This window comes from Rhinoderma darwinii, chromosome 9 (genome assembly GCF_050947455.1).
Source record: "Rhinoderma darwinii isolate aRhiDar2 chromosome 9, aRhiDar2.hap1, whole genome shotgun sequence".
NCBI classification, from domain to species: Eukaryota; Metazoa; Chordata; class Amphibia; order Anura; family Rhinodermatidae; genus Rhinoderma; species Rhinoderma darwinii.
The window spans coordinates 37,311,280-37,326,291 of NC_134695.1; the positions used below are offsets into that span (position 1 = coordinate 37,311,280).

Genomic DNA, 15,012 nt, shown 5'->3' on the forward strand with positions numbered 1-15,012 from the left:
ACAGAGGCAAAAAATACACTCGTTTGGCCTTCGTCTGGCACTAGAGCCCTATGGTCGTATGTAGCGTGTACGTCAGGAGCTTTCCCGATGTACACGCTAAACGTAAACAAAAACGTAAACATGATGTGAACAGGGCCTTACGTAGTGCCAAAGCACGTCTAACGGTCAATATCGATAGATGGAAAACCCAAGGAGTGTAAAGAAGAAACTCTCAGACTGCCATTATCACTATTAGAAGCCCTAGGCCTGAAGTGGTTACAAGCGTTTTCTCATCCAATAGCTGCTCAAAACTTAAAAACTTAACATTTAATTAAAACAGCCAGAAAAAAATCCTATACTTGGAAATTAGTTCCAGCAATTAGAATGTTTTTATACCATGGACATAATGTTGTGCGCTAGAATACCCCTTTTAAAAGTTTGTTACACAATGCCCAGGTATAGTAAAGCCTTTCTCTCCACTTCCACAAGTTACCACCATCTTCATTCACACCTACACGAAAAGTTATTAAAGGCAACAGTGAGAGATATTAAACACGGAGGTGCAGATTTATTTCCGACTTTGTCATGGTTTCTGTAATTATGAGAGGATTATATGTGGAGAGGAATAATGTTCACGTTGTAATTATCAGAAAAGTTTACCTGAAGCTCTGTCTGGAAGAAGAACTTCTGTGGGCACTGGGAGCAGTCGTAGATTTTATCCTCTTGCCCATGTACTGCAAATATATGTTGTTGTAGCTTATTTGCCTGTACAAAAACTAAAGAGAAGATCAAAATTAGACATGAATATCATGTGAATATCACAACATCTACTGTTAACTATGTGAGAACTGCTTCTGTCCCTGGGGACTTGTCTGGATACACTGAAGAGGCATAAAAGCGGCACAATTTTCATGTGCCACAAAAACGATGGCCCAGCCTTAACCAGAAATTAGGCTAGACCTCCACAGTGACAGTAAAATTGTGTTACGACCGAAACTTCAATGTTTCACTATGGGAAAGAAAGCTGCAAGTGATCTTGTAAAAGTCAGAATTAATTTTTTTTTACATAGGGAAACATTGAAGTCATGTGCCAGTAACGGTAAATCCGTGATTTTACGGCAACTCGAAGACGCCCAAAATGTCAATGTGGAGCCCTTGTGTAAAAGGTGTAAACATTCAATTCAATTTGAGTTTAACCCTGCAGATGCACTATTTTAGAAGATCACCATTAACCATACGCTCTCCAGTGTGGGGGAAAAAAAATACTCCCCGATCTCAGCTTCTTTGAGGCATGGTAGTGGGGAAAAGTTTAGTGGAGTTAGGCAATCAATAAATAGTTAAAGGGAACCTGTCAGCAGGATTGAAAGGTATTTTTTTTTAATATATATTTTAGGTGAGATGCTCTTTAAATGTGATGACAAGGCCATAGCTTCCATACTGTCAACATATGCCATATCATATTTATAGGATTATTTAAATACAAATCTATTGCATACATAACGGAGATGGAAATTAGTTGCCAATCAGCATGCGGTCAACTATTTTTTTAATGACTAGAGCTGAAGCAGTTAATATAGTTACGCCTCGTAACAAAATCAAAGGGATTTCATCACAAAAGCCTTATAAATGTTCTGTGGAGGTTTTATTCGTGATGTGTAGCATCACATAATCTATTTGCATCCTTTTGTTTTAATTTTCAGACTGCTGCCCTGTGGTCAATCATGCATTTCACAGCAATCTCTTCATTATGTTCTGGGGCAAACTCCTACACATGACATGCCGGGATGTGGAGCTTTACCTGTAAACACATTAAGTTGTATTTTGTGCTGAATGTTACAGATGAGACTAATGCTGTTGTGATGTATATCATAAAAGGATGAAGAATAAACACTAAGTTGTTGTTGTGTAAAGCCATTTTCTTTTCATACCGCGCAATTGTGGTTCTCTGGGTCTACACCTCCTACACAAACCTTTGCATATCCATGGTAACAGACAACAAACAGACCCTGTGTAGTCTGACTCTGCCGTCATGCTCCCTTCCATCTGTCCTCTACGTCTTGCTAACTTATCAATAACCAATAACTAAGTAGGTCTACAAAATTACCTTAAAGGGGTTATCCCAGAATTGACAATTATCACCTATCCACAGGATAAATGATAATTGTTATCTGGGGGGCACACCACTGGGACCCCCACCGATTGCGAGAACAGTTGTCCTGAACCCCTCGTTCCTCCTCACTGCACCACTCAAGCATGCGCCTGCCACTCCATTTAAAGTCTACAGAAGAAGCGGAGTTGTAGTGGCAGGCGCAAGTCCGATTGGCGCTCCATTCAATGTTCTCCTCACGGTGGTCGAGCAGTGAACAGGAATGGGGTGTTCGGGACCCCTGTTCTTGCAATCAATTGAGGTCTCAGTGATGGGGCCCCCAGCGATCAGACAATTATTACCTATCCTGTGGATTGTCGATTTTTGGACACCCCCTTTAATGATGATGATCTTAAAATCAACAAACATTAAATATGTGAGAAACATTACTGAAAGAATGTACTCAAAATACCCTTTCAGCCTCATTGATTGATCATGTTTTGTGCATAATTGTCTCTTCTAAGGCAATGTTTCTCAGCACCAGTCCTCAAATACCACCAACAGGGCATGCTTACAGGCTTTCCTGAAGACATTGGTGATATAATTGTGAGCCCAAGGAATTGCCCAGGTGTTTCCTCTATGGGGCACGTCAATGAGAAAAGCACTCACAATGCACAATTTATGTGTCCCAAATGGTTTCTAAATTCTAAAAACTTCTACTGGAATTTAAGTTAGGGCTACATGGAGGAATTGATCACTCGTATGATCCGGTATCTTCATTTACTACTACAGCAGTTTAGCAGCCTGCTTTTCCAGCTATTGATACCAATAGGCAAAGAAACATGACAGTAGTGTCCCATTACCTTGCAGTCACATTGCATCTCTCTGATGCAATACTTTGGCTGCAACAGAAAAGGATGATGCTCTGTAATGACATCACATTTCATGTCACCATGTAGCTCCAGAAAATAATATACAGGGTGGGCCATTTATATGGATACACCTAAATAAAATGGGAATGGTTGGTGATATTAACTAACTGTTTGTGGCACATTAGTATATGGGAGGGGGGAAACTTTTCAAGCTGGGTGTTGACCATGGCGGCCATTTTGAAGTCGGCCATTTTGTATCCAACTTTAGTTTTTTCAATGGGAAGAGGGTCATGTGACATATCAAACTTATCGAGAATTTCACAAGAAAAACAATGGTGTGCTTGGTTTTAACGTTACTTTATTCTTTCATGAGTTATTTACAAGTTTCTGACCACTTATAAAATGTGTTCAAAGTGCTGCCCATTGTGTTGGATTGTCAATGCAACCCTCTTCTCCCACTCTTCACACACTGATAGCAACACCGCAGAAGAAACGCTAGCACAGGCTTCCAGTATCCGTAGTTTCAGTTGCTGCACATCTCGTATCTTCACAGGATAGACAATTGCCTTCAGATGACCCCAAAGATAAAAGTCTAAGGGGGTCAGATCAGGAGACCTAGGGGACCATTCAACTGGCCCACGACAACCAATCCACTTTCCAGGAAACTGTTCATCTAGGAATGCTCGGACCTGACACCCATAATGTGGTGGTGCACCATCTTGCTGGAAAAACTCAGGGAACGTGCCAGCTTCAGTGCATAAAGAGGGAAACACATCATCATGTAGCAATTTCAGATATCCCATGGCCTTGAGGTTTCCATTGATGAAGAATGGCCCCACTATCTTTGTACCCCATATACCACACCATACCATCAATTTTTGTGTTCCAACAGTCTTGGAGGGATCTATCCAATGTGGGTTAGTGTCAGACCAATAGCGGTGGTTTTGTTTGTTAACTTCACCATTCACATAAAAGTTTGCCTCATCACTGAACAAAATGTTCTGTGTAAACTGAGGGTCCTGTTCCAATTTTTGTTTTGCCCATTCTGCAAATTCAGTGCGTCGATCTGGGTCATCCTCGTTGAGATGCTGCAGCAGCTGGAGTTTGTAAGGGTGCCATTTGTGAGTAGCTAATATCCGCCGAAGGGATGTTCGACTGATGCCACTCTCCAGTGACATGCGGCGAGTGCTACGCTGTGGGCTCTTGCTGAATGAAGCTAGGACAGCCACTGATGTTTCTTCATTAGTGACAGTTTTCATGCGTCCACATTTGGGCAAATCCAACACTGAACCAGTTTCACGAAACTTGGCAAGCAGTTTGCAAACTGTAGCATGGGAGATGGGTGGTCTTGTAGGGTGTCTTGCATTGAAATCTGCTGCAATGACCCGGGTACTGCGTTCACCAGACATCAACACAATTTCTATCCGCTCCTCACGTGTTAACCTCTGCGACATGTCAATGGCTGTAAACAAAGAGAAGCTTGTAAATAACTCATGAAAGAATAAAGTAACGTTAAAACCAAGCACACCATTGTTTTTCTTGTGAAATTCTCGATAAGTTTGATGTGTCACATGATCCTCTTCCCATTGAAAAAACTAAAAGGTGGATACAAAATGGCCGACTTCAAAAGGGCCGCCATGGTCAACACCCAGCTTGAAAAGTTTCCCCCCTCCCATATACTAATGTGCCACAAACAGGAAGTTAATATCACCAACCATTCCCATTTTATTTAGGTGTATCCATATAAATGGCGCACCCTGTAGAATAGAATAGAATATTGTATAAAAAAAATAATCAGTTACAAAGTTTTATATAAAGTAAAGGTGCTGTAAGCGTGTAATATACATTATGTCCACATTTTATTGCAGCTTCTTCTAGCAGCAAAATCTACCGTTGTGGCGCTCAGATCAAGGTTGTGCAAACCCCTTGCAAACAAGTTTTTATTGCTGTTTGTATCTGTGGAAACAATCAGTGCAGGTCATGGATTCGCTTTCATGGTAAGCAGAACATATGACGTTATTTGTGACTGTAAAAGTGTGAATATCATGAGAGGATTATACAGAATTTTAAATATATTGTAACTGGTTCTCCCGGGTTCCCTACTGCCAACTCTTTCTAAACAGCTATTGGATGAAAGACTGAAAAGAACAATAACCCCCATCCAAATGTATGCAGGGGCAGGGTTATGTGCTATACCTGAAGAGGGGACAATTGTGTATTGTGGCAAGTAAGAATGATAAAATTGTGTTTAAAAGGTAAGAGTACACTTTAAAGAATATTTAAATTAGGAAATCTAATTTCAGTATACCACTATTAAGATTCTTGTATTATGGAAAAAGTTCTGAAATTCCCTAAAATAGCCATCCAACGGACTCCAAACTAGAACTTTACTTTCAAGGAAAAGTGAATTCTACAAAAGTAATTATTAATGTTTTCAGCAGCAAGGACATTGCCACAATCAATACATTTAGTAGCATAAGATAGCTCCCCCTAGAGGACAAAACCTTAAGCCTTATAAAAACAAAGTTATTCACTAATTATCACTAATTATCAAAGAAACTGAAGCTTTTACTGATTTACTTCACAACCTTACAATGTTCTGTCTGTCTCAATACACATATTCTGAAGACAAAGGAGTCTCTGTAGAATGTCAGATTAAAAACAGTCAAGTAGAATCATATGTCAAGAATTTTTATTTGGTGTCTATTTCCAGAAAAACTGTCCAACCGAAGGTTCCCAGGGGATTTTTCTTTGGACCTCAACTTCCCTGGGAAATCCAGTCTCTATTGTATGACTCCCCATGACATCATCTGCGGTAAAATTGGGCCAACAAGCAAGTACAAATATACAGTCCAGAAAGAAGAAATTAACAAAACCAAAATGTCCTGGAACGCAAGTGAAAATAGACTTGTGCCGGAATCAAATCAAGACCCTAATGGCAGACGAACGGATGAAAATGGGAGACATAACGTTACTGTTATTTCTATTCCTATTAATTGAGACATCAAATAAGCTTGGTGCTATGGATCACCTCATCTGTGGTATCATCCCTCAATTAAACCTGAAGCGATCAAATCTTGATCTGCAATTTTTACCCTTACCTGTGAAACAAACGGGGCATTTAAAGGTTCCTCCCATTCCTTCAAAGCTGTGTTCAATCAGGTGACACAGGAGCTTCGCTGGAGAGTCAAACATCTGGTTGCACAGCTTGCACTCGTGATTGATTCCTTCCTCTGCAAGGTTCAAATGATACACACTTGTTAGTGACACAGCAGATTAGTATCCGAAATGCAGCATTACGCTCCGAAGCACAAACAGTCAGCACTACTTCAAAATCTGTAGTCAAACACTATATCTCATTATAATTAAAGTTCATCAGACGCAAAAGGAAATTGACATTCAATTCATTGCCTCCATTGAAGCTCCGGCTCGGTCCTGGCTACGGTAGGAAGGGTACGCAGCATTAACTCTAGCCGAGCTCTGTACATCTTTGTCTTACAGTCTAGGGACCTTCCATGTTTTTCTGCAGATCGCAGAGCTGTCACACAAGCATTGATACACTCTGTGAATGCTGTAGGCTGCTTTGCAAGCAATTTACTTCTTTGTTAGGATACATTAGTCAAGCAGTGTTGGGGCGACAGGACATATATACATTAACAAATATCTATTTAAAATCAGAAAAAGTCCTCATTTTCTTTCTGCTTGCTCTTTCCTAGTGAATAAGGTCTTAGAGATGAACTGCGGGGTCAAATGAGGTCATAGGACACGTTACAGCTTGTAGTCTGATGGATATTTTAGACGTAGGAGCGAAAAATACTTCATTTTGTAAACATATCTACTGTAGTTAACGGCAACATATTTTAAGGAATCTTGCGGGTGGTTTTCTCAGTCAGTTACACATTAGAAACTAAATATATGTAACACATCTTTAACCATCTCTACAATTGTGAGATTTTTGCACAACATACATAAACAATAGGACCCCTTATTCATTGAAGTCGATGTATAAAACGCGTCCATAGACATGAATGTGTAAATAAATACAGAACACAAACACACATATATATATATATATATATAAAGTGATCTGCCCCTTGATGTTGACTTGGACATATCATTCACTTAACAACTTAGGCTTCATTCACATCTGCGTCAGGGCTCCATTCCGACGTCCGTCGGAGCTTTCCGTCGGAACGGAGACCCTGACTGACACAAACTAAATCCATAGGTTTCCGTCTCCATCCCCATTGATTTCAATGGTGATGGATCCGGTGCCAATGATTTCAGTTGGTCTCCGTTGTGCAAGGTTTCCGTTGTTTTGACGGGATGAATACCCGTAGTCAAAGATAAACTGATTCGGAGATAAACTGAAACCATTAGAACCGAATCCGTCACCATTGAAATCAAAGGCGATGGAAATGGAAACCTATGGTTTCAGTTTGTGTCAGTCAGGGCTCCGTTCCGACGGAAAGCTCCGATTGAACGTGGGAACGGAGCCCTGACGCAGATGTGAACTTAGTCTAAGCAGAGAATGTACTATCACATTGTAATGTAATGTGTTTACGATTCTGCCTCCTAAAAGTGTAGAACTGGCATGAAGTGCAGATATCAACAAATAACTACATAAAAATGTAAACTCCTCATTTTGTCATTTAAAGTATAAACAAAATTGCCGATAGTTAAGAAAAATACATTCCAAAAAAAAAGTAAAACACGTTGTAAACATTCTAAAATATGCACAAATTAAAAATAACAATGTTAAGCAAGTCTTATATTGGCCTGAATATACAGTTTTGTCATTGCCTATACACACTAAATAAAAAAAAAAATAAAAAAAAAAAATATATATATATATATATATATATATATATATATATATATATATATATATATATTACATTTTTTTAAATGTAATAACATTTTCTATTTCAATTTTTTTTTTAAGCCATTGATCAGCACTGCAGTTTGGCATTGTATTACATCCAAGTCATGATACAACATTTTGATTTTATAATATCTCTAGAATAGTAAAAACTCCCCCTTATCCCCGGGGGTCTATATAATTCTCACAGGATTCCATTATTTATTTCTTTTGCAACCATAAAAAAAAATTATAACCAGTGTTTTACGGCATAGTAAACACATTTGCACAATCCTCATTCTTGGTAGATACAATGCACAGATTTGCATGTGTTCACTTCTAGACATTGCACTATAGAGAGCTCTGTGTAGGAAAAAAGAAAATCAAACACTTATGTGGACACACATCTCACAAAGGAGGTCTCGTGAATAATGTATGAACACATAGGTGCCTATGACATCTTAACACAGCCCTTGTTCTCTTCATGTGACAAGCCAGTGTCAGAGATAATGTGATGTCTGCTTCTCCGAACAGGGAAGGCACAAGGCTTTATCCTGTGTGTTTATAGATTCGTTTTACATTGGACTCGACAATTACTGATTACATAAAACAAACTTGAATTACCCAATAAAAGAGAATTTAGAAACAAAAACTAAAAAATATTAAAAATAAATATTTCATTTTTGCAACATAGAAAACCTAAATATATTTCAATATTTAATCGGCAACAGTAAAAAAAAAAATACGGTCCATTTAAAAAAAAAGTGTAAGCCATTTTACGGATACAATTTCACAAATTTTTTTAGTATTCATCTTCACACCCTTATACGGTTTCTAAATGTCAACATTTTTACAACACAAATATTTGTAAATATTCCAAATTCTGCTTAACCCCCTTTGCTATAAAGATGCCGAACAAGTTAAATGTGATCCATTAGCATTGAGTGATGCAAATACGATTATCTTAAAAAAAATAAAAAATGAATAGCGGAGTAATAAGCATTCATTTTCCACTTCACTACTCAAAAAAATAATAGGATGTGCTCTTGTTTAAAACAAGCAGGCCTGCTGGATTCTGTCAGGCTGAAACTATGTCAGGCCAAAAGAGGCACAGAGAGAGCTTTGTGCACAAGTATCATGGGGAGATGATAGTATCCTGTAATGTTCTCACTACCTACTTTTGTCTGCAAAAGCATTTGATCCTTGACAGACAACTACTTATTTCCATAACGGTCTGGAAGGGAGGGGGCACGGATACAAATCAGAGCCGATTATGAGAGTTCTGAAGGTGAAACCTGGGCGGTGTCTGGAGATGTCAAAGGCAGGAATTTGTATAATTTTTTTTTGGCACATAATTTAGTGCCTGTTAGAGCGGCATTGACCTCCCCGCACTGACTACACAATACTCATTCTTCAAATGCATTCGACTGGCATGTACCGCGTACAATACATTTAGATTCTAACTCGCTTAGGCAAATAGGTTTGCAATGACGGAAAATATGGCGTGTGAACTCTCATGTAGAACGACTATTAAATCGGCTTATTCTGAATATGTATTGCATAACATTAACTGGCCGTGGCCTTTAAAAAAAAAAAATCACTTATGAACCGAAAAAACGAAGTAATAATAATAATTGGATTTTGTATTTTTTGAGCCAAGCAAATCTGTCACGAGGCACAGATGCATTCAACAATTCTTACAATTTTACGGGCTGTGGCAATTACAGAAACCTCCTGGTGGGCATGCAATGTAATTAATAATAAGTATTTAGCTGATGCATCAATTGCTTTTCTAATTGTGCCAATCTACAGCTTGCTAATGGCTGTAAATGTAGAAATGAGCAAGCGCATATATGCTCAGAAGGATTGGCGCTGGTGCCCCCTGTCATTAGGCTGTAACACGAGACCCTGTGCTAATTCTCCCTAGCATCTTATTTTTATTCTTTACATTAACAAATCTCCTTGCAGCACAATGCCGGGTGGCGGTGTGGACTAAAGTAGGCAAACACAAGCTCAGAAACAGGACAATGGATCATTAACTAGTTACAGTTACATATGGCGTAGGGAAAACACAAACCAACATTGGCGCGCTTAATAAGATCATAGAAAAGGGTACCAGAACTTTAACAATGCGGTTTATCAAGAAAAATAAAAGTACATCAAAATACACATGAAAAATATGAAATTATTTTGTGCAAGCCATTTGTATTCCTCGCTACTAAATGATAACAGATAACAAAAAAAAAAAAGAATTCATGTAATATGAGGTTACACATGGAACAATAAAACTATATATATATATGTGTGTGTACCAAGTTCACATAATGTTTTTTTATCTACGCTCGGCACATACTCCGGGACATACGTCAAACTTATCCATAGGGCACCATTGACTCATTGAATGGCAATAGTTTTTTCTTTTACTGTATGGAATAATGTATTACATGTCGCTATTTAATACAGAGGCATCCCTGAAAAAAAACCTATACCGCGCGGTATATATATTTTTTATAATAGGAGCCTATAGGTGACGCATGCCGCTGTATTCCTAGACAGTAGCATCCGTCTTCTGTATATGTCTGGAAAAACTCCAAACGTATAGCCCCAACTGAAGCCTCAAATGCCGCCTTATTTGTATTGTTTTATGATATTTATTAACCATTATATGAATGGATTTAAGATATTCCACAATAGAGAAAATACACTCACAATGGTTCTGCAAACTAAGCGTGTTTCTAAAATGTGTTCGGAAGCTCACTCAAAACATGAGGAGAATATAACGCAACCTGGAAGGATCAAACTCGGGACCCCATTGCAGCGAGGCTAACCTGAGATATCATTAAAGTGCAAGGTGCATAGACTGGTTCATGGCTTGTAAACCGTCTGAAGCCTCCCCCTCCCCTGTATATCCAAAGGTCTCTGCACCGTACACTGATGCACAATGCGATGTATGTCACTTGTGTCATCTCCGCAGGTCTCCGTCGCTACGATGACATTCAGCAAATGAAAATAGTGACACGTTAATGCTGCAAATTGCTAGTTATTTGTTTCAGAGATTTCATATTTAACAACATCAGCCTAAAAACCCATCTCGGAAGGCTGCAGAGCACCCATAAGGTCAAGAGACGTAACTTCTGCAGCAGAAGTAACTTCATGAGATGCTTTTAATGCAAAGAGATTATAGAAGAAATTAAAGTATGGGATTTAAGTGTATTTTTGTTGCTATATTGTGCTTGGAAAAAAATCCTTCCTCTCCCTGTTTATTTCTGTATCACCAAATCCTTTGAATGCCCTATATTTCTGTTCCTACCTACTTTCTAATTAATCCATGAGGAAAACGCTGAGCTCCCTTCATTTATTTCCCGTGAGGTTGTGTTCCGATGTGTGTCAGGCAAAAATGGGACTATCCACTAACTCCTGGGGGCTCCGAAGGCACAAATGAGGTCTCGAGTCCTACCTTGACACAGTAGGGACAAATATGCTTATAAAAACAGCTCTCTGACAATGAGGCACACTGGGGTTCTCAAAGGCTTGGGATTGATAGTGCGGACAGTGAGTTTATCACCTAGGGAGCCTTCCAAAAGTCTCCAGGGTTTGCATTAGGTCAGTTGCTATGGAAACACTGAAAGAACTCAACCTTGTAACTGACCCTTCTCTCTTTTTTTCATCCATGGGCCACTGGGGGCCACAGCTAGAATTCAAGCGAAAAATAATCTGGTCATATTAAGAAAAAAAAAATAATAGAGGGTGTTACAGAGACTGGAGAAAACAAGGCTAATTCCATCTGTATATCGAGGATGAACACAAGCATCATCTGTCATATTAAATCTACCGCTCTGGGAGTGCATAAAAACGACAGAGGTTCAACCCATAATTCTGTAACACACATTTCCGGCAATTTATCATTTACCTTAGGTTTTTCTTTACAGACTAAGGCCCCATGCACACGTCCGTGCCCGTAACCACGGGCCGTGACTGCGGGCACGGCCGGCCGCCCGCATTTTCGCTCCGTGCTCCTATACAAATTATGGTAGCATGCCTCGTAGAAAGCAAAAGATAGGACATGTCCTATCTTTTGCGGTACACTTCTACAGCTCGGACACCTTCCCATAAATAAACGGTAAGGTGTCCGTGGACAATAGAAGTGAATGGGTCCGTAATTGCGTACCATAATTGCGGCCCACAATTATGGACGATTTTTACGGTCGTGTGCATGGGGCCTAAGGCCATATTTTTCATCCATCTGTAAATACGGTCAGTAAATACGGATCTGCAGTCATCCGTAAATTTATATTACATTTATAGTCATCTGTAAATCATCGGCATATACGGAAGGGTGTCCGTAAATACGGTCTGTATTGCATCCGTAATGCATCCCTATTTACGGATCCACTAAAAAACAGGGAGGAATCTAGGGTAAACCCCTGGTGTCGAATAGCAACGCTACTGTAATTACGGACGGCTACACATCCGTAATTATGGAAGGGCCCATATACTGCTATGGATAGTCCGTGCCGTAATTGCGGACAAAAAAAACAAACATGTTCTATAATTTCTACGGCACGGACACCCATCTGTAAAGATACAAAAAAGTGTCTGTAGCCTATAGAAATGAATGTGTCCGTAATTACGGATGAAAAATACGATCGTGTGCATGGGACCTAAGATATACTTAATGACAGTGAAAAGTATAAAAAAACACAAAAAAACGAAACTATAAAAAAGGTATAAAAGGGATCCTATCTGAACATCAAGAAAAGCTGAATAATCTCATCAGTTTAAAAGACATGATGCTTCTGGTTAGAAGTCACAGAAGATGGTTTATGAATTTTAATATGACATTGCCTGGATGGAAAGGTGTCATTTACCACTTGCTCATATGTATAAAAAAAATTATTAAAAAAACAGCCTTCTGCTGCATCTCGTAATATCTAGCAGAGAGGATTTATACAGATGACCGAATGAGTTTCCCTTGAAGTTGCAATTCACACGGTAATGGAAGGCGGTGTTCACATCTGTTTCAGGAGCGTCCAGCGCATATCCGGTCAAAACTGGCAGACAAAATAGTGCAGCATAGAGAGCTATTTTGTCTGGTAAAATGACGGACACAATGACGGAAATCCAATGGACCCTTATGGGGTCTGTCGGGCGTCGTTGGCATTCGTCATGCCACGGATCCATCACGATGAAGGATCAAAACAACGGAAAAGAAGAAAGCAGATTTGCACAGAGCCTAAGTCACATTTAAAAGTGAACTCTAGAAAAAACCTTATATAGCAAGTATGGCCTGAGGGGCAATGCACGACTCAGAGATTCAAAGAACACCACAGTCATGCATTGTTCACCCCGGCCCGGAACTGGGTAGAACACGGTGTAGCAATATTTCTTGGAGTGTTCCGTGATAACAGTCCATGCACCTTGGAATGGGGTTTAGGCTTTTCTCTGTCCCATTGCCTTTGTACATAAAAAGAGAGGAGTTTTCATACAGAAGAAACTTTGCCTGCATATTTTATATGAATGCAAATGGTTTTGGCCTATTCTAAATTCCTGGTCTATGTTGTCGATCGGTATAATAATAATCGTTCTCTAATGTAGCGCCAACATTTTCTGCAGCGCCTTACAATTGGGGTAGTAACAAGTAAAATGACAAATCAAAACAAATGAACATACAATGAGAGAAAGTCCATGTTCACATGGCAGATGTCCAGGCTAAAAAATACGAGGCTCAAATTCCAGGCGTTTTTGGAGCAGATTTTCAAAGGATTTTTTATTTTTAAAAGCTTTTGTTGAAGCTGCAATGGGAAAAATTAGCTTGGAAAATACTTCATGATGTGACAAGTCACTTCTTAACAAAACATTTTTGCGAGGCCTTTTTTTTAATTCAGCAGCGCAAAAATACGCCTCACTTTAACTAAAAAGTGTATTTCCCTTTGAAATCAATAAGAAGTCGTTTGCAGGCGTATTGAAGTGTATTTCTTAGCGAATAGGAGCGTTTTATGCTCCAAAATACGACTGAAAAACCCCGTGTGAATATGGCCAAAAGGAGAGAGGTAGAGTTTACAATCTAAATGGATCAATATGGGTAAAGCGCTTTATGAAAGACTTCTCCACTTGCTCTAAAAAGGGGTTTAAAATTTCCAGGGAGAGGGATTAATTATATAATCATGTCGAGGGAAGTCCACCATTTTTATACTTGTATCCCAGTGCGTATGGACTTGCGGGTAAACAGCCCTCCGTCTTGCAGTCATGTTCCCAGAGGACAGCACTTGTAAACCAAATTTTAACACCCACTGTATTAGAAAGTTGGCATAGAATATAGGCTCTTGTTTTCGCATTGTTGACCACTAATAGAATCCCTTTAATATGAGATATGTGCCCTCAAACTTCTAAACTATAAAGAAGACTTCAAGCATAAGGAAGAATTATCATAAGTCGGGTACCACACAGAATATTGAAATGCTAAAAAAAAAAATGCCCTCTCAAAGCGAAGCATCCATATGGGAATACACTTTTCTACAAGATGTCACCTATTGTATTTAGACACCTGGACAAAATTACGTCACTCAAGCTCGCAAGTATAAAAACCAGAAGTCATTTCTTCCGAAATCCTGTGGCGTTTGTTTCTTTGCTTCAGCACACTACCAATGACATCCTCCTCCTTGGCTGTTTTTGTCAGTGCTACGTTTGGTCTGACAACAGATAATTGTCAGCGTCTCTTGCTCTGTGCATCTGGAGACTTGCTAGTGGAGATATTTTCTGGAGGTTTGGCTGGATTTGACAGGATCAGAGCCTCCTTTTGAGTTTTGGAACAGTAGGTGGCAGGATCTCACTGATCCTCTGTGACAAGCACTCGTTTTGTTGTGCCAGTTACGCAACTCGACAGTGATGCCCTTTTTAAAGCCACCATTAGCCACAAAAATAGCAACCCGTTCATTTCCCTTAGGAGCCCAGGTGCACAGAATGAGGACAATACTAGAGCGGTTCATACATGGCCATTCAAGGACAAAACAATAGATGCTAGTACTGTACATAAAGAGTTTGGTTGTTTTTTTTGCAGGCAAAATTTATGCACCGCACCAGGGTGTCCCTTGATAAAATACAGTTTCCTGCTTGGATAGTGAATCATATATGAAATGTAGTGAAATGAAAAAATGCAGGATGTGTGCGATAAACTCTTCTGGGACATTAAAGTCTACAAGCAACTGGACAGCACA

The 15,012-nt window shown here is 39.3% G+C and overlaps 1 protein-coding gene across 1 annotated transcript in view; it reads right to left on the minus strand.

Annotated features, from left to right (window-relative positions):
* ZNF423 (zinc finger protein 423) overlaps positions 1–15,012 on the minus strand; it is a 248,870-nt gene that overhangs the window by 23,711 nt on the left and 210,147 nt on the right. Inside the window, exons 6-7 of the mRNA XM_075837507.1 lie at positions 6,039–6,170; positions 640–755 (exon numbers count right to left, since the gene is read on the minus strand). Coding sequence (XP_075693622.1) covers positions 640–755; positions 6,039–6,170 — 248 coding nt within the window. The remainder of the gene's footprint in view (positions 1–639; positions 756–6,038; positions 6,171–15,012) is intronic.